This window comes from Talpa occidentalis, unplaced genomic scaffold (assembly GCF_014898055.3).
Source record: "Talpa occidentalis isolate TD23 unplaced genomic scaffold, MPIMG_talOcc4v2.1 talOcc4.646, whole genome shotgun sequence".
Taxonomy (NCBI): domain Eukaryota; kingdom Metazoa; phylum Chordata; class Mammalia; order Eulipotyphla; family Talpidae; genus Talpa; species Talpa occidentalis.
Window position 1 is genome coordinate 1 of NW_023605024.1, and position 21,749 is coordinate 21,749.

Below are 21,749 nucleotides of genomic sequence, written 5' to 3' on the forward strand. Positions count from 1 at the left end.
CTGAAACTCCTTATAATTTCCTCTCAGTTTATCAAAATTTTTTTTTTCATTTTTTATATAATTTTTTTATTGTTTTTTACATCATTGTTCATCAATTAAACAATATTTGCTTCCTCCCCCTCAGTATATCAAAATTTTTGAACAGATTCCTTTATTGTGTTTTGATGTTGTTTCAGAAACCACAGGAAGAAACTACTAGCTCCTTTTACTGTCTTTATTGGGCCAGTGTATTTTGTTTCTCATTCCACCTTGTACTCTTCTAAAGATTCAATGAAAACTTTTTTTTTTCTCCTTATATCTACTTCAGTAGAAGAATGTTTTTAGGTTTAGCCTATGGTTTGTACAGTGATTACTTACATTAACTCAAATGTACCTGTTTGTCCCCAGGTCCCACAAGGCCCTTTGGGCAGGAAGTTTCTATGAAGAAATGGCTCCTCTGGAAGCTACAAAGGAACCCTTAGGTACCCAGCTCCAGTCTTTGAAGACAGGATGGACTGTGACTCTCCAGAGCCACACACACTTCAAGATAATGGTGAGGATAATAGTGTCTGGAAGGAAGATGAGATTTGGGGAGAGGAAAGGTTCTAGCCACTGAAAATTTTCCAAACTTCATCCCATTCACACTTCTACTGAATATGGCTACAGGGAAAAAAAAATCAGCCAGTCTAGTGCTAGATTAATAAAGTTGCTGAACTAAGCAGTCAGGGTAATCCTGTAAAAAATAGTTGAATATAAGCTTTTCCCTGCTTTTCCTTTGCAATGGAGTTAAATACCTATGGATAAATCAGAGCTGTCACTCTATGTAAATGTTAGGAGCATTTACATATGTCCCATTTCTACAACCTCGGTCCCCAAATTTTGTCACTTAAGACTTGGAAATACTACTTAGAAATTCTACAGAAGGGGCCTCCCCAGTGGCGCAGCGGTTGAGCGCTGGGTTGCGAAGTTGCCAGCGGCCACTCCGTCGCCAGTTTGATCCCCGGCTGCTCCCTGGCCACTCCCCGGCCTCCGGAGGAGGGTCCCACATGGTGCGCAGACTTCTCCTGCCTCCGGAGAGGGTCCCACATGGTGCGCAGACTTCTCCTGCCTCCCGCTGCTCCCCTCAGCAGTGTACTTAGGTCCTTCTACCTGCTCTGCTCCCCGCTCTGGCTCTGGTGAATTCTCTCACCCTCCCACACTTCTGACTGTACCCAGTGCATGTATAAGCAAAACAAACAAACAAATAAATAAATAAAACATGTCTCTATTAAAAAAAAAAAAAAAAAGAAATTCTACAGAAGGGGTCTCCGTGGAGGTGCAAGGGGTTAAGATGCAGCCTCAACCTATGAGGCTGTCCGCAGCAGCCATGACCAGTTCGATCCCCAGCCAGGGAGCTACCCACAAGGCGCAGCAGACCTCTCCTGACTCACCCGCTGCTCCTCTCAGCAGTGTATTTCAGTCAGTCTGCCTGTTCTGTTCCCCACTCTGTCTCTACTGAATCCTCTCACCCCCCAACCTCTGGCCTGTACCCCAGTTCTTATATGCATAAATAAAAAAAATCTTTAAAAAAAAATTCTACAGAAGGAAATGGAATGTCTAAAGTTATGTCTATTAGAGATCCTACAGTGCAATGTGGAGTGGAGGCAGGAGCACCGGCTGGCCTAGTTCTGGAGCAACTGTCTTTTCCAAAAGGCTTAAGTATAACCAATACATATTTTTCCTCCTCTTATAGCTGTACCAACTCCCTATTCCCTGCTTATCCTAGACCTACTAAAATCAATTTGAATAACTTCTGGAGCTCAGAACTCCCTGGTTGTTATTTACATTGCTATAGCTTGCCTTTTCTGCTCATGGCTTCATAGAAAAGCACACACTATATCAGTGTGGGAAGAAATACTAGCCATATAATGTTCTCTTCAGTCACATTTGGAGATAACACTACCAGGGCTGTCATCTTCATTGTAAGTTAGTCAATTTTGATGTAGCCCTTTTTCTTTTCTTTTTTAAGATTTATTTTTTTATTTATGTATACAAAAACTGGGTGTAGGCCAGAGGTGCGGGGTGGGGGGTGAGAGGATTCACAAGGGACAGTGGGGAGCAGAACAGGCAGATCTACTGAAATACACTGCTGAGAGGAGCAGTGAGGAGGCAGGAGAGGTCTGCTGCACTATGTAGGTCACCTCCCTGGCTGGGGATGAACTCATGCCGCAGTGGCTAGCTTGATAGCACTGAGACTTTAATCCCTGTGCCACCAGGGAGGCCCTGCAGCCCTTTTTTCTATGTAGTAATATGTTAGATGATGGAAAGATACTAGAGAAATAAGTGATCCCTACCTCTTCATAAACTTAAACTCTTGCTCTACATATGAAGCTATAAAAGAAAAAAGCATTACACTAGTTTGTGTTATGAATAAATTATGTTTTTCAAGAAAGGAGAATTCAATGTGAATTTAAATTAAATGATCAAGGAATTCTTATTGGAACAATTGAGAATTAAGTGAAACCCAAACACCCAGTAACATATCATTAATATACTTTGTTTTGGAAATTATGAACAATTAAGTATGGTTTAAAATTTGCCAATTCAACATGCAATTTGCAGCAACATGGATGGAGCTGGAAGGGATCATGCTCAGCGAAATAAGACAGAAAGAAAAAGAAAAATACTGGATGGTCTCACTCATAGCAGGAATCTAGAAAACTTAAATAAGAGACCAGGAAAAATAATATATCAAAAGAATATATCAAAATATATAAAAGAAAGAAAATATCAAAATCAACAAACAACTATGAACCAGAGATACTCTATGGGGGGTGGCGGGCGGGGAAGGAGGGCTTGGGGTCAAAATAAGGGGGTTGTAATTGTAAGGGGAATATAAAAATAAAATTTAAATTAAAAATAATAAAATTTGCCAGTTCAATATGTGTTATAAGAATAGGTAGTTTAAACAATGTTGACTTGAGAGAAAGTATTTTTCCCAAGCAGCTATAAGACTATTGTTGACACTAATTCTAAATAATTCAAGACTGTATGTATTTTATTTTATTTTATTTTTTTTTAAAGAAGAAACTTTTTTTAAAATTTATTTATTTATACAAGATTGATTGATTGATTGATTGATTCAAGCACTGGGTACAGTCAGAAGCACGGGAAGGTGAGAGAATTCACCAGAGCCAGAGCAGGGAGCAGAGCAGGGAGAAGGGGAGGGGAGCAGCCGGAGGCAGGAGAGGTCTGCACGCCATGTGGGACCCTCCTCCAGTGGCCGGGGAGCAGCCAGGGATTGAACCGGCGCTACAGAGGCTGCGGGCAGCTTCGCAAGCCAGCGCTCAACCGCTGCGCCACTGGGGAGGCCCAACTGTATGTATTTTAAATTACATTCCTATACATTCTAATTGTTTTTTTTTTTTCTTTACACATTAGGGTCATTTTGTGGCTTTCCATGATGTCTCAAAGCATGGGTGATGATAACCTCAGTAGCTTGGATTCTAATGAAGCAGAAATTGAACCAGAAAACATGAGAGAAAAATTTTTCAGAAGCTTAGTAGTGTTACTAGAAAATAAAAGTAATAATACCAAGATATTTTCTAAAGCAAAGTACTGTCAGTTAATAAAGGAAGTGAAAGAGGCTAAAGCTAAGGCAAAAAAGGAGTCAGTTGACTATCGTCGATTGGCTAGATTTGATGTGATTCTGGTACAAGGCAATGAGAAGCTGATTGAAGCTGTAAACGGAGACACAGATAAAATACGGTATTATTTACACAGTGAGGACTTATTTGACATTCTGCACGATACACATCTCAGCATTGGACATGGCGGACGTACCCGCATGGAAAAAGAGTTACAAGCAAAATATAAGAACATCACAAAAGAAGTTATTATGCTATACTTGACACTCTGCAAACCTTGCCAGCAGAAAAATTCAAAACTCAAGAAAGTTCTAACTTACAAGCCACTTAAGGAAGTTAACTCAAGATGTCAAGTGGATCTTATAGACATGCAATTGAATCCTGATGGGGAGTACAAATTTATTATGCATTATCAAGACCTTCGTACAAAGTTGAGCTTTTTGCGGGCATTAAAATCTAAAAGACCTAAAGAGGTTGCGCATGCTCTGTTAGATATTTTTACAATCACTGGTGCCCCCAGTGTCCTACAATCTGACAATGGGAGGGAGTTTTCAAGCCAGATTGTCAGTGAACTCAGTAATATTTGGCCAGAACTGAAAATTGTCCATGGGAAGTCTCAACCTTGCCAAAGTCAAAGTTCTACTGATCAGACTAATGAGGACATCCAAAATAGGATTATCTCCTGGATGCAAACTAACAATTCATCACACTGGGCTGAATTTTTATGGTTCATTCAGATGACCCAAAACCGTTCCTATCACAGAGGCATGCAGCAGGCTCCATGTGAAGGTCCTTTTAGCTCTGAGGCTAAACTGGGCCTGTCTCATTCTCAGTTAACTGAAGAGCTTGTTGCCAGCCTGAACACAGATAATGACTTAGAACAGCCTGACAGAGAGTTAGAAAATACTCTAAGAGCGCACTATGAAGAAAACACTGAGACCGGCACAGAGAGTAGTGACATTGAAGAGAATCTTTCTCTTCCTCCCCTGGTGGCCCAAAGAAACCACCCTGAAAACAGACTAAAATTTTTATCTTGTGTAGTCTGTGAAAAAGAGTGCACAGGTGCTAATAGTTGTATGTCCTGTGACAGGAATGTCTACCCCGTCTGTGGCGTCCCCTCTTCACATGAGGCTGAGGGCTGTCACCATAGAATAACTTGCAGTCTCTGCAATGAGACCACTGCTGTGAAGAGGAAACAGAGTGAGATTCAAAGAAGCTTGAATGTTCAACCTTCAAAAATGCTGAAGTCATCAGAGACACCTTTTTCATCCAACAAAGTAGGAGATTGGGTAAGAGTTTGAGTGTCTGCTATAGACCAAAGCAGAGGAGAGCCTCTTTACACTTTGCTGTGACCATGATGAGTGAGAATTTTTTAAAAAAAGATTTATGTATTTATGCATACAAGAACTGGGGTACAGGCCAGGGTGTGGGGTAAAAGGATTTGCCAGAGACAGAGTAGGTAATAGAACAGGCGGATTGACCAAAATACACTGCTGAGGGGAGAAGCGGGCAAGATAGGAGAGGTCTGCTGCGCCATGTGGGTATTTCTCTGGCTGGCCGGGAATTGAACTCTTGCTGCAGAGGCTGCAGATAGCTTCACAGTGCTGAAGCTTAACACCTTGTGCCAACAGGGAGGCCCTGAGTAAGAATATTTTTTTTTAATGATTTATTTATTTATGCATACAAGAACTGGGTATAGGCCAGAGTTGGGGTGTGGGGTGAGAGGATTCACCAGAAACAGAGTGGGGAACAGAACAGGTAGACTGACTGAAATACACTGCTGAGGGGAGCAGCAGGCAAGTCAGGAGAGGTCTGCTGCGCCATGTGGATAGCTCCCTGACCAGGGATCGAACTTATGCTGCAGTGGCTACGGCAGCTTCATAGGTTTCGTCTTAACCCCTTGTGCCACCAGGGAGGCCCCTGAGTGACAGTGTTTTGACGTGATATGTTAAAGCACCACGCAGGCCATCTTTGATATGTTTTCTCCAAAGAAAGGCCCTCCCCCACTTCTTTTGTTCAAGTTGGAAGTTACAGCCTTCAGTGCTGCTTTATTTTTGTTCTGGGGTGATGAGCAATATCTTTTTATTCCTTTCTGATGTTGATACCAGGCATTTCTTAAGAAAGTCACAATCACGGGATAAATGGTGTGTTTGATGGTATGTTTTCTACAGAAAAATTAATTTGGGAACGGTGAATTTAATGTTACTTTCTTTTAATGGTTTGTGAGTCTGGATGGGAGATATGCTAAGAAAGAACATTTCAGATCAAGTGAAGAAATATTTAGGAAGGGGAGGGGATGATAACTTTGGTTGTTGGAAGATAAGGATTTGGGTTGGGAAAGAATTCAGGCTTTAGATTTAAATGCAGAATGAGGCTAAATACTTTTTTTTTATTGAAGTAACATTGGCTTACAAAATATAAGCTCAAGGGGCCTCCCTGGTGGTGCATGATTTAAAAACACAGCACTATCAAGTTATTGCCAGCCACTGCAGCACAAGTTCGATCCGGCAGGCCAGGGAGCAACCCACATGGTGCAGCAGACCTCTCCTGCCTCACACGCTGCTCCCCTCTGCAGTGTATTTCAGTCAGTCTACCTGTTCTGTTCCCTACTCTGTCTCTGGTGAATCCTCTCACCCCCTGTAACTCAGTTCTACACTCCAATTCTTGTATACATAAATAAATTTTTAAAAAATAGATAGTTTAAGGTATACAGACATATATCAGCAATACTATATTATGCTTGTCACCAAAGTCCAGTTTCCATCCATCACCAAAAAAGAGAATTTTTAAATCAATAGGTCATCTAAAGTAGGGTGATTATATGTTCAGATCAGAATTTTGAAATATAGTGGTTACACATCATTTGGACCAGAGTGTCATCTTTAGACGGGTTCTAGTTTGCAAAGCATGTATACCATAATAAGATCCGTATGCAGATGAGAGTACACAGAGACTGAGTACAATCTGACATTCCTGCAACATCAGGTGTACGGTTAATGGACTCATCTTTTCTAAGAGAATATTGACCAGCTCAGTGGTGTTAGAGGCTCACGCTGAGTCACATGCAGTGGAGTTGCACACTAATCAAGCCCAACAGTTTCACATCACAACCTGTGATATTTTATGAGTTCTTTGTCAGCCATTACCCCGAAAGATGTAGAACGCTGAGGAAATGTAAGCATTTATCTTTATAATTAATTATAAAGTTATATATAATAAAGTAAGCATATTGTGTATACAATATATTGAATTATAGTTTTAAATCCTTTTTTTATTTTTAGTCAAGCCTAGTTAATTTGTAGTTTAGCATTATTAGATAGAGGCAAGTAAATTTTGTATTATTTGTTTTTAATCCTAATTTGCAGATGGCAAAACAAGCTTCACTGGACTTCTTTGTCAAGAAAAGACACGCCTTTTCTGAATACAGAGGCAATAGTAAAAGAAATGGTAACAATGGGAGTCATCCTGAAGAGGTGAAAACCAAAAGAGTTCATACTACTTTCACTCGCAAGTACGATCCCTCCTACATCGAGTTTGGTTTTGTGGCCATAATTGACGGTGAAGTGCTAAAACCACAGTGCATTATTTGTGGAGATGTACTGGCTAATGAGGCGATGAAACCGTCAAAATTGAAGCGGCATTTGTATTCAAAACATAAAGAAATAAGTTCCCAACCGAAAGAATTCTTTGAGAGAAAGAGTAGTGAATTAAAAAGCCAACCAAAGCCAGTGTTCAGTGTTTCTCACATCAACATTAGTGCTTTGCGGGCATCTTACAAAGTAGCACTTCCGGTTGCGAAGTCTAAAACGCCCTACACAATTGCAGAGACGCTTGTGAAAGACTGCATCAAAGAAGTCTGCTTGGAAATGCTGGGTGAGTCAGCAGCCAAGAAGGTGGCACAAGTGCCGCTGTCCAATGACACCATCGCTCGGAGGATCCAGGAACTGGCTAATGACATGGAGGACCAGCTCATCGAACAAATCAAACAAGCCAAGTATTTTTCATTGCAATTTGATGAATGCAGAGATATCGCAAACATGATCGTTCTTTTAGTATATGTGAGGTTCGAACATGATGATGACATAAAGGAAGAATTCTTCTTTTCAGCCTCTTTGCCAACAAACACAACTAACTCGGAACTATATGAAGCTGTGAAGAATTACATTGTCAACAAGTGTGGTCTGGAATTTAAGTTCTGCGTAGGCGTGTGTTCTGATGGTGCAGCTTCAATGACAGGTAAACATTCTGAGGTGGTCACCCAGATTAAGGAACTTGCACCAGAATGTAAAATAACTCATTGCTTCATTCACCGGGAAAGTCTTGTTATGAAAAAAATATCAGCCGAACTAAATAGGGTGCTTACGGACATAGTAAAAATTGTGAATTATGTGAAATCTAATGCATTAAATTCAAGATTATTCTCCCTATTATGTGATAATATGGAAACTGATCATAAGCAACTGCTCTTACACGCTGAGATGCGGTGGCTGTCGCGTGGGAAAGTTCTGTCGAGAATGTTTGAAATACGAAATGAACTGCTGGTGTTTCTGCAGAGCAAAAAACCAGCTTGGTCCCAGCTGTTTAAAGATGTGAACTGGACAGCCAGCCTTGCTTACTTATCTGACATCTTCAGTGTTTTTAATGATCTGAATGCGTCCATGCAAGGGAAGAATGCTACATGTTTCTCAATGGCAGATAAGATTGAAGGACAAAAGCAAAAGTTAGAAGCTTGGAAAAGGAGAGTTTCCACAGATTGTTATGACATGTTCCATAACCTGACGACACTTATCAATGAAGTAGGTAACGATCTTGATATTGCACACCTGCGAAAAGTTATCAATGAGCATCTTACAAATTTGTTAGTTTGCTTTGAATTTTATTGTCCCTCAAAAGAAGATCCACGCATAGGAAATTCATGGATCCAAAATCCATTTCTTTCATCAAAAGATCATTTAAATTTAACTGTAACTCTACAGGATGAGCTGCTGAGGCTGGCTACTGATGAAGGTTTAAAAATGAATTTTGACAATACAGCATCACTTCCTTCATTTTGGATAAAAGTGAAAAGTGAATACCCTGAACTTGCTGAGATTGCTTTAAAATCTCTCCTTTTGTTCCCCTCAACTTACCTCTGTGAGACTGGGTTCTCTACTTTAAGTGTCATTAAAACAAACATAGGAACAGTTTAAACATCCATTATCCCCTAAGAGTAGCATTGTCCTCCATCCAGCCTAGATTAGACAAATTAACGAGCAAGAAGCAAGCTCATTTATCACATTAAAAACTTCAAATGCTGAGTTACAAAGTGTTCTTTCAAAGTCAACATATAGGCCTCATGGAAGTAGGCATAGTTGTGATTAAAATAGCAGTTTTCTAAATTGCCTATATGTATACTTTCAATTATGTGTGCAGTTTTATCCTTTTATTTTTATTTTTCACGTTTGTTATATTTATTTAAATGTAATTTTAAATAGGTTGATTCTAATATTTAAAAATTTGGTCTTATATTTAGTATGTAATTTTTTATTGTAATTCATTAGGATATTAAGATGGTAGGAGGACTTCAGCATGAGGGATGATTCTTTGAAGCATCAGACTAGGTCAGTGAAGGGAAGTGAATTCAAGGAAAGAATCTTGGAAAGCAGGGTAGTGGGTAAGGTGTTGAACTTGTCAAGTGATCCTGAGCAGTTGGGTTGTAAGTTCTTTTGGTAGGTTCATGTTTAGACACAGTGGGTGAGGTGGGGAGGGGAAACCTTTGTCTTATAATACTGTTATGGCTTTGGACTCCCAAATTCAGATTTCAGAATGGTGGGGGGTGAGGCCATAGTGACAAGTTCATGTCAGGTGGAGGTTTTCAGATTTTGCCAGAGCTGATTGCCTTTAAGGTTCTCTGGGACAAAGTTGGGGATTATTGATTTCTCAAGTGGATTTAATAACCTTTATTGTAGTGAGATGACTCAGAAAAAATGCCACATATATCTGCTCTCTAATCTGTGTCCTCAGAATTACTGAAAACACTATTAGCATAAGGCAGCTTCTTCGAGGATTCTTTTTTTCTTGTTTTTAAAGATTTATTTATTTACTCATACAAGAACCTGGGTACAGGCCAGATGCTCAGGAGGGTTTAGAGGATTCAGAGACAGAGCGGGGGACAGAACAGGCAGACTGACGAAATACACTGCTGAGGGGGTGTTTTGTTTAAATGACAGCGGGCGAGACAGGAGAGGTCCGCAGCGCCATGTGGTACCCTCACTGGCCGGCTGGTATGGAACCGGTGCTGCAGAGGCTGCGGACAGCTTCACAGCGCTGCGCTCAACCGCCTGCGCCACCAGGGGAGGCCCTTCTTCGAGTATTCCTAAGAAAATGAGTTTTTTCCTAGACAGGGAAGGTACTTACATAAATGTTTCTTTTCAAAGAAATGTGATATTGAAAGCGAAGAAGGGAAAGATTTAGCAATACAAAATGTCACCAATAATTTAGCCATTTGATAAGAAAGTTCAAAGGAGTAGATGCCAAAAACCTTTGCAAGTGGAGGAGACATTTTCACATTCAGTTGTGAAGTCTCAGTAGGATTATTTTATATAGTTTGTTAATAATTAAATATTGCAGGTTTTTCCAAAAAAAAGCTGATGGTAAGTAGATTTAGGAGACAGTGTTTAATCCACCTGCCTTCATCTTACATGCCCTCTTTCCTATCTGATTATATTTTGGAAATAGACTAAAGTTTTTTAACTTTGTCATTTGTTTTATTGATTCAATAAAGTATGGTGCTTCCCATTTTCAATTTAAAAAGCAACTTGATGATTTTATATTTCTAAAAATACTTAAAAGTGGTTTGGGAGAAAATCAAGTGAGGGACAAAAAGAATGCATTTTGAATATCTGAGAAAATAATTAAAATCATCTGGGCAAGATTTTTGGTATGATGCTTTCTTGGCTATTTGAATTAGATGCCTGCCTTATATTTCCTGCAAATGACTCAGTACCATAGGTGTAAATTGCTTTACCTTGATTTTTTTAAAAACTTAGGAATATCTGTCTTTTCTCCCTCCCCAGTTTGTGTTATTGTCTTACTGTCCATTCTTTTTTATTCACCAGCTTTACTGCAATATAGTGTGTATACCGTGAAATGTTAACATGAGCCTTCTGGTGTATACCAAGATAGATTATTGTGAAGGCTCCAAACACTATAATTAGACTTCATTATGATTATTAGGCAAGAAGACATTTGTTTACCGGTTCAAAGAACATTCGATGTGCTTTGTATTCTGATACACTTGTGTTGAATTTGCAATCCATTTGTTACTATCACTGATACAATTATATTTTAAACCTTGAACTCATTCAAAAATACAAAAAGGGAAAAAAGCAGAGGACTGTCCTGGACTATATGACTTTCAAGTGTGTGATGACAATCATGATGTGTTCTAGTTTTTCTTTCAAATTAATTTCTGACTGAAATCTCTGTCATCTTTAGAAGGACAAGTTATCCAAATTACTGTTTTCCTAACTGAAAAATCTTCAGTTAGTTAATTTGAGGAACTAATAGTGATGGAAGCATGGGGTAAGGTGGAGAGCTGCAGGCTGGAAAAGGGAGCTGGAGGTCAGCAGAAGCCAATTCAGAATTAAACATGCCTTAATTGAGCCCAGCCTTAATTCTGGGGGTTTTGGAGGTCACAAAAGGATGACAAATGGAAGGTGACTTGGATTGTATTTTAGCAAGATTTCTCTGACTACCCTGCGGAAAGTAAGTTGGAGTGCTAGAGGCAAGGAGACCAAAGAAGCTTTAGTAACAAAAGACTAATGATAATGGTTTGGATAGAGGAAATGGTAGCAGGAATGAAGGAAAATGGACATATTTGAAAGACTTATGAAGATGATAGTTTACATTTCTATTGAATATACTAATAGAGTTTTCTTTTTTTTTTTTTGAAAGATTTATTTATTTATGCATATAAGAACTGGGTACAGGCCAGAGGTGTGGAGAGTGAGAGGATTCACCAGAGACAGAGTGGGAAACAGAACAGGCAGATTGACCGAAATACACTGCTGAGGGGAGCAGTGGGGAGACAGGAAAGGTCTGCTGCACCATGTGGGTAGCTCCCTGGGATCGAACTTGTGCTGCAGTGGCTGCGGATAGCGTCATAGGTTGGGTCTTAACCCCTTTGCTCCACCAGGGAGGTCCTACTAATATAGAGTTTTCATACAGTATTACAACTGTATCTAAAATTCATAAGAGCAAAGGGTCAGGTTTGTTAAGGAACACTAAAAAAAAAAAAAAAAAAGGCAAAAAAAAAAAAAACCACACACACACACACACAAAAAAAAACAAAAACAGGGCCTCCCAAGCAATCCCCTCTGCTCCCCTCAGCAGTGTATTTCAGTCAGACTGCCTGTTCTGCTCCTCACTCTGTCTCTGATGAATCCTCTCATACCCTCCAACTTCTGGCCTGTACCCCAGCTCTTGTATGCATAAATAAATAAATCTTAAAAAAAGGAATCATCTTAAATATATATATATAAAGAATTACTACAAATCAATGAGGAAAAAGGTGACTAAATGGAAAAGTTAGCAAAATAAGCACTTCAAAGAAGGAAATTACATGGCCAAAGACATACAAAAAGATACTCAAAATCATTTGTAATCATGAAAAAGCTGATTTAAATTACAAAGAAATTCTGTTTTGTTCTCACTAGTCTGGCCCAAATGAAAGTAACAAGTGTTGGCAAAAATGTGGAACAACTAAAGCCCCTACACAGTAGATTGTATGGACATGTTGATACAACCACTTTAGGAAACAATCTGAGATTGCCTAGTAAAATTGAAAATATTTGTGTGTGTCCTACAGTTTTACAAGCCCAGTCAGTTACATGTCAAGAATCTGGAGGAGCCATGTGTTTGAAAATTACATCAATATTTATAAAAGTCCATATGAGAAACCACCCAAATGTCCATTGACAGGATAATTTGACTGATATTTATTCAACAACTAGAATGAATATAGTAGTAAAAATGAGTCATCACTGAGAGAATTTGGGGGGGGGGTGATGAAATGTTTTGTACCCTGATTGTGGTGCTTGTGTGCGGTGCAGCACACACACTCACACATATTTGTCAAATGTCATCAAATTAAAAGGGTGGGTGCATTTTTGGTGTGTACATTATATTTCAATGAAGTTGACTTAAAAAATGAGTGACCCACAGTCACACACAACATGGATTAAATTTAAGAATGTGGATTTAAGAAGGCCAAGCTAGAGAATAATATTCAAATATTGTTTCACTTATATTTTTTAAAGCTTTGTTAAAAGTTTTAAAAGTATGAAACCTTAAATAGCGTAAATTATATACGGGCAGGATTTACCAGTCTCAGATGAAGGAAAGAGGAACGGATTGTAATTTTGGGAGATCCACAAGGTCATACTCTATTTTTTACATGGGTGGTAGGTGTTTTTTGTACATGTTATAAATAACCTTTAATATCTTTTCAAAGTTTAAAATATAAAAGAATTAGTTAAATAGAACATAAATCTGAAAGAAATCATACTGAAGACAGAACAGAGACATTAAGAAAAATTATGAAAGAACTGGTTGATGAGGAGAGACAGAGGAGTTCCAACATCTGTTTTTAAAGAGAATAAAAAGACCCCTGTTCCAGTTGTTGTCAAGAGACAACTGTACTCTTATCTTTTCCAAAACCTCGTTTTTTAAAAACTTTTTCTTGGATTCTATTAAGGGGGCTATAGCTTTGCTTAACCTAAAACAGGATGCCTGTGATTTGCCATGAAGAATCTTAACATAATTTCCTAAATTTGTAGAAAGAGAGGTCATACAAACAGGCCTAGTAGGAATGAGGACAAATTACAGGGAGTTAAATCCTGAGGAGGAGTATTTACAGTGACACATGCAAGAGAAAGGCTCACAGAGGAAAGGGGACAGACAGAATGACAGGGGACAACAATGAAAACACGGGTAAAATGTTGGAAGCAAGTAGAATACAGTCAAAGTCACAAGAGGAAAAATTTCCCTAGAAAAGGAAGAAGCACCTTTCTTTGAAAAAAGTAGGGAGACTTGGAATCGACTTGGGAGCACTTGAAAGGTAAGTTTTCTATACACAGCTCGCTGGGAAAAATCACCCCCCTTTCAAGTCTTACAAAAAGGCTGTTCCTTTTCCAAAATACACAGGCGTCGTTCCCGTGAGTGGGAGCACCTGTGTGACGTGACTCCTTACAAGCAAAGAGAAGGCGAGCAGGTAACTATTTCCTAATATGCCCAGGCTGGAAAGACAGAATATAACTTTTCCTTGCTCTTGGGATGGTGCATTCTCAGCAAGAGCGGTCTCGCCTGCTTTCCCCTAACACCATTTTTTGAGGCCACCTCATTCCATAAGCACTCAACAAAAATGTAAATAATGTGTTAAATGGGTGTCCCTTTACCAGAAATCCCTGTCTTTGGTGCCCACTTCCCCTCTAGACGTTCGATCAGTGTGGGGGCGGGGTAGCGACCCGGCCGTGGGCTTCCCCCCTTAGCCTCGCGCCCCAGGGAGAGGGCGCCAGGCAGGCACCAGCGCCGCCCTCCGGCACCGTCACTAGCCGGAGGTCGGGTGCGCGGGAGAGACTGGGGTGTCTGGGGACAATCGGGCGCAGGAAGGAACACACGCAGCCACCGCCTTGAGCCCAGCAGCCGCGCTCGGCAGGCGGCTGCTCCAGACGCGCGCGCCCCGCTGCTCCCTGCGCGCCCCGCTGCACCCTGCGCGCCCCGCTGCACCCTGCGCGCCCCACACCGCCTGCGCCTGGACCGCGGCTCCCCGGGGTGCTCAGCGGGTGTCCCCGGTCTCCCCGCGGGCCGGGTCCAGGAAGACCCGGGATTCCCGCCTGCTGCGGGCCGTCCTGGCAGGACTGGGGGAAGGGGTGTCCCCCAGGGGGCGTTCACGTCCAGAGGGGCTCGCTCTGTCTCCATTCCGAGCTTTGAGGCCGTGAGGACGGAGGGACACAGGATTTTTTCCCTCCTATTTCTTTACCGTTCCATGCGGCCAGCTGAGTCCCCGCAGCACACGGGTGAAATACTGTTCGGTAAGGAAGTTTGGTGTCAAGGGAAAGGCAAGAGATGGAGAAAATCGGAATTCCTATTTCGCCTTATCCGTTTCCCGCGTCAAGTGGTGCGTTATCAACGTCACCGTCTTGACATCGGTGTAGAGACGAGGTGTGTTTTGCTGGGATGGCACCAGATAAAGGAGCCAGAGGCGACCAGATTCTCACGCACTTGTGATATTTCACCACACCCGGCAGCCGTGGGACCACGTGGCCTAATGGATAAGGCATCTGACTTCGGATCAGAAGATTGAGGGTTCGAATCCCTTCGTGGTTGTGTTTCCTTTTTCATGCGTCCCTCTCCCAAGCATCTCAGCCTCCGGCCTTTTCGGAAAAAAACCTTTGTTCTCTGCAGCCGCTTCCCGGAGGAGATGCTTTCAGGGGTGGGGGCATCTCAGCAGGGCCCTTCTGCAGATTCCACCTTCCAGCCTAAGCTGGGGAAACGCCCGCAGCGTGAAGCTGGCTGGCTGCTGTGTGCCAGCCTCCTACAGAGGCAGCCTCAGTTAATCCTCGCCAACAACCAGGGGGTTGTCATTGTGCTCATTAGAAAAATAAGTTATCACTGAGAGAAAATAAGCGCTATGCCCAAGTTTGTTTACCTAATCCAACCCAAATGTTCCCAAATCCAATTTATTGTCACTGTCTAATAATGAAGGTTTATGTTATGGGAGAAATGAAGACAGTGATGGGTGAAGGCAGACAGAAGCAGTGACATGTGGGGTGGGGGTTGGGGGGAGAAGATGAAGGGAATTCAGAATCGGGGAACCTGTCTGTAATAAGGTATTCAATGCCCATTACTGGAATGGTGCTTGGGTTACAGCTGATCTTATTTCAATCCCAGGCTCTTCTAGGAAGCTTATTAATCACTTATTAATTAAGCAAATAGCGAAATACTTTAAACTCCAGGCATACCTCTTACAACTTGGGATAAACAATGACAATTTCAATAGCCTCATCTTGGAGAAGCTTGGTACAGGTATGATTCCCTTGTGACTGTCCCAGCTGCAAGTTGTGGGGGTGGGGAGCGGATGTGTGTGTTCACAGCAGAAAGGAACAAGGAAAAGACAAATCCACTGTAGTGATAAAAGGTGTGCAATTACCTCTGACAGAAGAAAGTAGTATTGTTTCATATCCACTTTGCTTCTGTCTTTTCTGATAAGGAAAAGAACATTTAAAGTGGAAAAAGAAAAGGATTAAGGGGAAATATGAAACTAAAACTATTAGAAGATAATAGGAGAGCTTTTACCTCTATTTATGGTATTTAAGGTTATCCACCCATAGGAATAGTATCTCTGGATATTCATGTCTAATCCACTGTAATTCTGTAATTATTTCTGTGAGAAGTCTTAGAGATGGAAAAAACAACCTGAATTGATAAAAGAGGCTAAATGCAATCGTAAAGTGTAAAAGGCAAACTTAATTTAGAAATTCTGCAGGTTTGTATATTTGTTTTTTAGTAAAATGTACCTAAAGGCTGGTGATCACAAGATGAAGGCTTACATTTATTTACAAAGGACAATTCTTAAGAAAACACTGTCTAGGGCCTCCCTGGTGGCGCAGCGGTTGAGCGCTGGGTTGCGAAGCTGCCCAAAGACTCTGCAGCGCCAGTTCGATCCCCGGTCACAGGCAAGGGTCCCACATGGCACATTGCTCCCCTCAGCAGTGTACGTATGTCTGCCCGTTCTGCTCCCCCGCTCTGGCTCTGGTGAATTCTCTCACCCTCCGGCGCTCCTGACTGTACCCAGTGCTTGTAGAAATATATAAATAAATCTTTAAAAAAAAAGAAAAGAAAAGACTGTCTAGCAGAAGTGGAATCCTGTGTAGTCTGCCTGGACATGTCTTGTGTCTTGTTATAGTTGAACTGATTTGACTGAAGACATGTGTTGATGAAATTTGTATACAGCTTGGAGCTGGTTATGATCAATGATAGAATTGTTTTCACAAAGGTATTGACTAGAAGGTTGCATTATAGGAGATTGATGATAACTTTTAAAAGGCTTCTGTGTTTTAGTTGACCATATGTAACACTTACACTCAAGCAGTGTCAAAAAATCAAAGAAATTTTGACAAATAAGTCATGTCCAGGAACTTTAAATAATTCCTACAAATAAATCTTAAAAACATGAAAAAATGTGGGGAAACCTTAACTAAGTACTTAACTAAGTACTTCACCAATAAAAGATATCCAAAAGGCCAGTAAATACAATGACAAGGTGATGAAGGTCAAGTTATCAGAAAAATGCAAATGATAACTTCAAAAGATAATACAGAATGGCAAATATTTTTAAAAGAATGAAAATATTTAGTTCGCAAGTACATGGAAGAACTAACTCTCCCACTGCAATGGACTGATGTGTCCCCCACCAAAAAATTCATATGTTAAGACCCTAATTCCCCACTGCCTAAGACAATGGTATTTGAAGGTGCCTATGACAGGGAATTTGGTTTGGATTTGCTCATGAAGTTGCCCCCATGTGAAATCCTGCCACTATAAGAGGAGGAGACACCAGAGCTTCCTCTTTCTGACACATTGAGGATGGGTTTTGAGAGGGCCTCATTGTCAAAATGCATTTCTCTCATAGAGTAAAGATGTTTCCAAAGTCATTTAACTTTCTGTGCTTTCTGCACTTTATCAAGGACCATATGGAATTTCATGCAACCCCAAGAGCTGACTTTGCCCAACCATGAGCTGTGGCTCCATTACCGGGAAAGAGCCACGAGAGAATTTATGTTCTGAATGACTGATCCAAAGGAAACAACCAATGATAAAACTGCCACAAACTGGTTTGATTTGGGTTTTTAAGATTTACTCACAATCCTGGTGAGACTTGTCAAAGCAACTGTACATGTTATTTGTAAGTAGCCCATGTTGTGCTGTCTGGGGGGGGGGGTGACTCCCACATGCAATCCATGTGACTTGCTTTCTCTCACCTGTTTGACATCCTTTAAGAAGTTGACAGCATCTTGAAGAGACTTAATTTTTTGTTGTTGTTGTTAACATAGTCCAGGAGCTCTGGAATATGATATTTCTGCCCCTAAATCTTCACGCTAAGCTTTTAGGTACTTAATGGGTTCACCATTTGTGAGATTAAACTGCAAAGGACAAGCTCCTTTTATTGGACTCAAAACGTCAAGGCTTCCAGAAATATCCTTAAAACTATTCACATTCTAGAAAGCCCAGAAATAAAGCCACACAGAAATAGACAACTAATCTTTGACAAAGGAGCAAAGAATATGCAATGGAACAAGGACAGTTTGTTCAATAAATGGTGCTGGGAAAACTGGACCACCACATGGAAAAGAATGTAACTAGACCACTACCTCACACCATGCACAAAAATCAACTCAAAATAGATAAAATATCTGGACATAATACCTGAAACCATAAAATATATGGAAGAAAATATAGGTAAAACACTACAAGACATAAATCTCAGTAACATCTTTAAAGACTCATCACGCAAAGCAAAGAAAGTTAAGGAAGATAAACACGTGGGATTACGTCAAACTGAAAAGCTTCTGTGCAGCAAAAGAGACATTAACCAAAACAAAGAGACGCCCCATTGATTGGGAAAACATCTTGGCACTCTATACAACTGATAAGGGATTGATCACAAAGATACTCAAAGAACTCACATGACTCAACAAGAACAAAAAAACAATCCAGTTAAGAAATGGGCAGAAGAACTTAAAAGACACTTCTCCAAAGAGGAAATTCAAATGGCCAGCAGACATATGAAAAATGTTCAACATCCCTTATCATGAGGGAAATGCAAATCAAAACCACAATGAGATACCACCTTACACCATTAAGAATGGCACATATCAAAAAAAAAAAAAAAAAACAACCTAACAACAACAAATGTTGGCAAGGATGTGATGAGAAAGGAACTCTCCTACATTACTGGTGGGAGTGCAAACTGGTCCAGCCACTATGGAAAGCTGTCTGAAGGTTCCTCAGTCTACTAAAAATGGAGCTACCATATGACCCAGCAATTCCACTCTTTGGGCTGGATCTACCCAAAGGACACAAAAACAATGATTCAAAAGACTACCACTACCCCTATGTTTATTGCAGCACTATTTATAATAGGTAAAAACAACCAAATGCCCAAAAATAGATGACTGGATCAAGAAGATGTGGTATATATACACAATGGACTTCAGCAATCAAAAAATAAACTCATGCCATTTGCAGCAACGTGGATGGAGCTAGAAGGAATTATGCTCAGCGAAATAAGTCAGAAGGAAAAAGAAAAATATCAGATGGTTTCACTTATAGGATGAATACAGGGGAACCAAATAAAACATGAGGAAAAATAATAATATGAAACACAATACAACAAAACAAAACAAAATACCAGACAATTATAAACCAGAGACATCCTGCAGGGGAGGAGGAGGGAGAGGGATCAGAGGGAGGGAGGGATTAGCACAGGGGACTGTGGTGATGGTGTAAGTGTGAATTGGTGAAGGAAATTCTATGGGGACTATACCCTGGGGTGATGTAAAATAATACAAGGGCCTCCCTGGTGATGCAAGGGGTTAAGCGCAGCACTGTGAAGCTGTCTGCAGCCTCTGCAGCATTAGTTAGACCTCCAGCCAGAGAGCTACCTTCACGACACAGCAGATCTCTCCTGTCTCATCCACTACTCCCCTCAGCAGTGTATTTCAGTACATCTGCCTTTTCTGCTCCCCACTCTGTCTCTGGTGAATCTTCTCACCCCCTGCATCTCTGGCTTGCACCCCAGCTCTTGTATGCATAAACAAATCAATCTTAAAAAAAAAAAAAACTATTCACATTCTAATGAAGTCTGAAGTCTGGGCTTTTCGGCCAATAAAATGTAACCACTTTGTTCCCAGCCCTGGTCCCCCGCAAACCTACATAACCTCATTTTCTTTCTTAATTGAAGATGTACATTTAATTTTATCTCCTACCTCCTTGCCAGTCGATTTGCAGAGCTGATGTCTCCTCTCAAACCCCTGATGTCATCATCTGCTTTGTGCACTTTGGGTAGAGACCCCTGTGTCCCTGGGTCAGCACTCAGTGTTATTTCTGGCACCTGAAACCTCCCTGACTTGCTGAGCTTCCTTCAGTCCAGTCCTGCCTTTGTTTTCTGTGTCTACTGCCGCAGCTTTTGATTCAAGAAGTTTCCTCCGAGGTGGGAGCTGCGATTTTTCCTAAATGCAAGTTGTTTCACTGCAAATTGTTAGATAACATATTTTGTACTTTCAAGCAAAATGAAATCCAAGGCATCCATCTGCAAGCCAGAAAGCATCCTGCCGCCCTGATCACAGCCTCCTGACCCGAGAAATAAATACCTGTTGTTTAACTCATGTTGTGGAATGTTGTTAGAGCAACCCCAGCTGACCAAGAGAACTAACTCAGTGTGTTACAAGATTTTTGCTAATTAGAGAGCTAGTACTATAATTCTCTTTTGTTCTGTTCTTCCTCGATGTTATAATTAGTCTTCTAAAATAGTAGAGCCAAATAAATAAATAAGAGGCAAATGTATTCCTATCTACAAGTAATAGGCAGTTATAAAATGAAATAAGATACATTGATTGTCACAGGATAAATGCATAGAATGTGCAGTTTTTAGTAATTCCATAAAAGAAATATTTAGTAATAAAATCAATGAAATTGTGTTTAAGGTCCAATGTCTATGGACATAATTAAAGTTTTACTGAGAGAATATATATAAATACATTGAATGTTGAATGTTGAATATAGTATATATGTATAAAACAAGCCTATGGAAAAAATACTCAATATTATAAAGTTGCCACTTCTCCCAAATTGATTTATAAATTCAAAGCAATTCCAATCAAAATTCTAATTTTTATTTGGAAATTGATAGTTAATTTGGAAATGGTCAATGAACTAAGACATTAAGTGAAGAAATGAGAGGCATCATTCCACCTGATATTAAAAATCATTCAAAATGAACACAGAGGGCCTCCCTGGTGGTACAAGGGTTAAGCACAGCACTGTGAAGCTATCTGCAGCCCAGGGAGCTACCTACATGGCGCAGCAGACCTCCCCTGTTTCAGTCAGTCTGCTTATTCTGTTCCCCACTATTTCTGGTGAATCTTCCCACCCACACCCCCACACCTCTGGCCTGTACCCCAGTTCTTGTATGCATAAATTAAAAAAATGAACACAGAGTTCTCCAACTTTATAGAAGATTCCTCATGGCCTATGCAAAATTGCTCAGCACTATCAGTTCTTACCCTGCTGCTGTTAGATTTTGGAGTGTTTAGTTACTCCCTGACTCCACTCTGAGCTGTCTACCATGTAAGTGTGCATTCAAAACAAAGTTTATCATGTACCAGTTTAGATTAACACTTAGTGATAGAGATAGTTTACTTACCAAGACGTGCAATAGACGTAGCAGCAAGGGCCTTTCACTGTGTTGTTGCAACTTCCCTCTTTGAGACCCTGTGACCATCTTATGAAAAAATATAATCTGACCTCCTAGATGGATGCAAAAATCCTCAATAAAACACTAACAAAATCTGGCAACATATAAAAAGGGTGATACACCATGCCAAGTCGGATTTATCCCAGGAATACAAGGTTGGTTTAACGTCCCAAAATAATTAATGTGCTACGAAACAACAATAGAATAAAAAACAAAACCCAGGGCCTCCCCGGTGGCGCAGCGGTTGAGCACTGGGTTGCAAAGCTGCCCTTAGCCTCTGCAGCGCTGGTTCAATCCCCGGCTGCTCCCCGGCCACTGGAGGAGGGTCCCACATGGTGCGCAGACCTCTCCTGCTGCCCGCTGCTCCCCTCAGTGGTGTGCTTCGGTCCTTCTGCCTGCTCTGCTCCCCACTCTGGCTCTGGTGAATTCTCTCACCCTCCTGCGCTTCTGACTGTACCCAGTGCTTGTATAAATAAATAAATAAAATTTTAAAAAAATTCTCTTTGTATTAAAAAAAAAAAAACCCCAGGGGATTATCTCAGCAAATGGAGAAAAAGCATTAGGCAAAATCCAGAGCTCTGTGTTCATGTCTCTTAAGATCCAGAAGGTGAGATGACACTGCCTCATAC

General features: G+C 40.7%; 1 protein-coding gene and 1 non-coding gene across 2 annotated transcripts; both read left to right on the forward strand.

The window, feature by feature from the left end:
• The first annotated feature begins 3,413 nt into the window (after positions 1–3,413).
• Positions 3,414–10,511, forward strand: LOC119230322 (SCAN domain-containing protein 3-like). The gene is given in 3 exon segments (XM_054688545.1): positions 3,414–4,894; positions 6,971–8,771; positions 8,774–10,511. Coding segments are annotated over 3 exon segments (3,390 nt in total). The 5' UTR covers positions 3,414–3,418; the 3' UTR covers positions 8,887–10,511.
• Positions 10,512–14,899: 4,388 nt separating this feature from the next.
• Positions 14,900–14,972, forward strand: TRNAR-UCG (transfer RNA arginine (anticodon UCG)). Its single transcript has one exon. It is a non-coding gene; the product is annotated as a tRNA-Arg (tRNA).
• Positions 14,973–21,749: the final 6,777 nt, after the last annotated feature.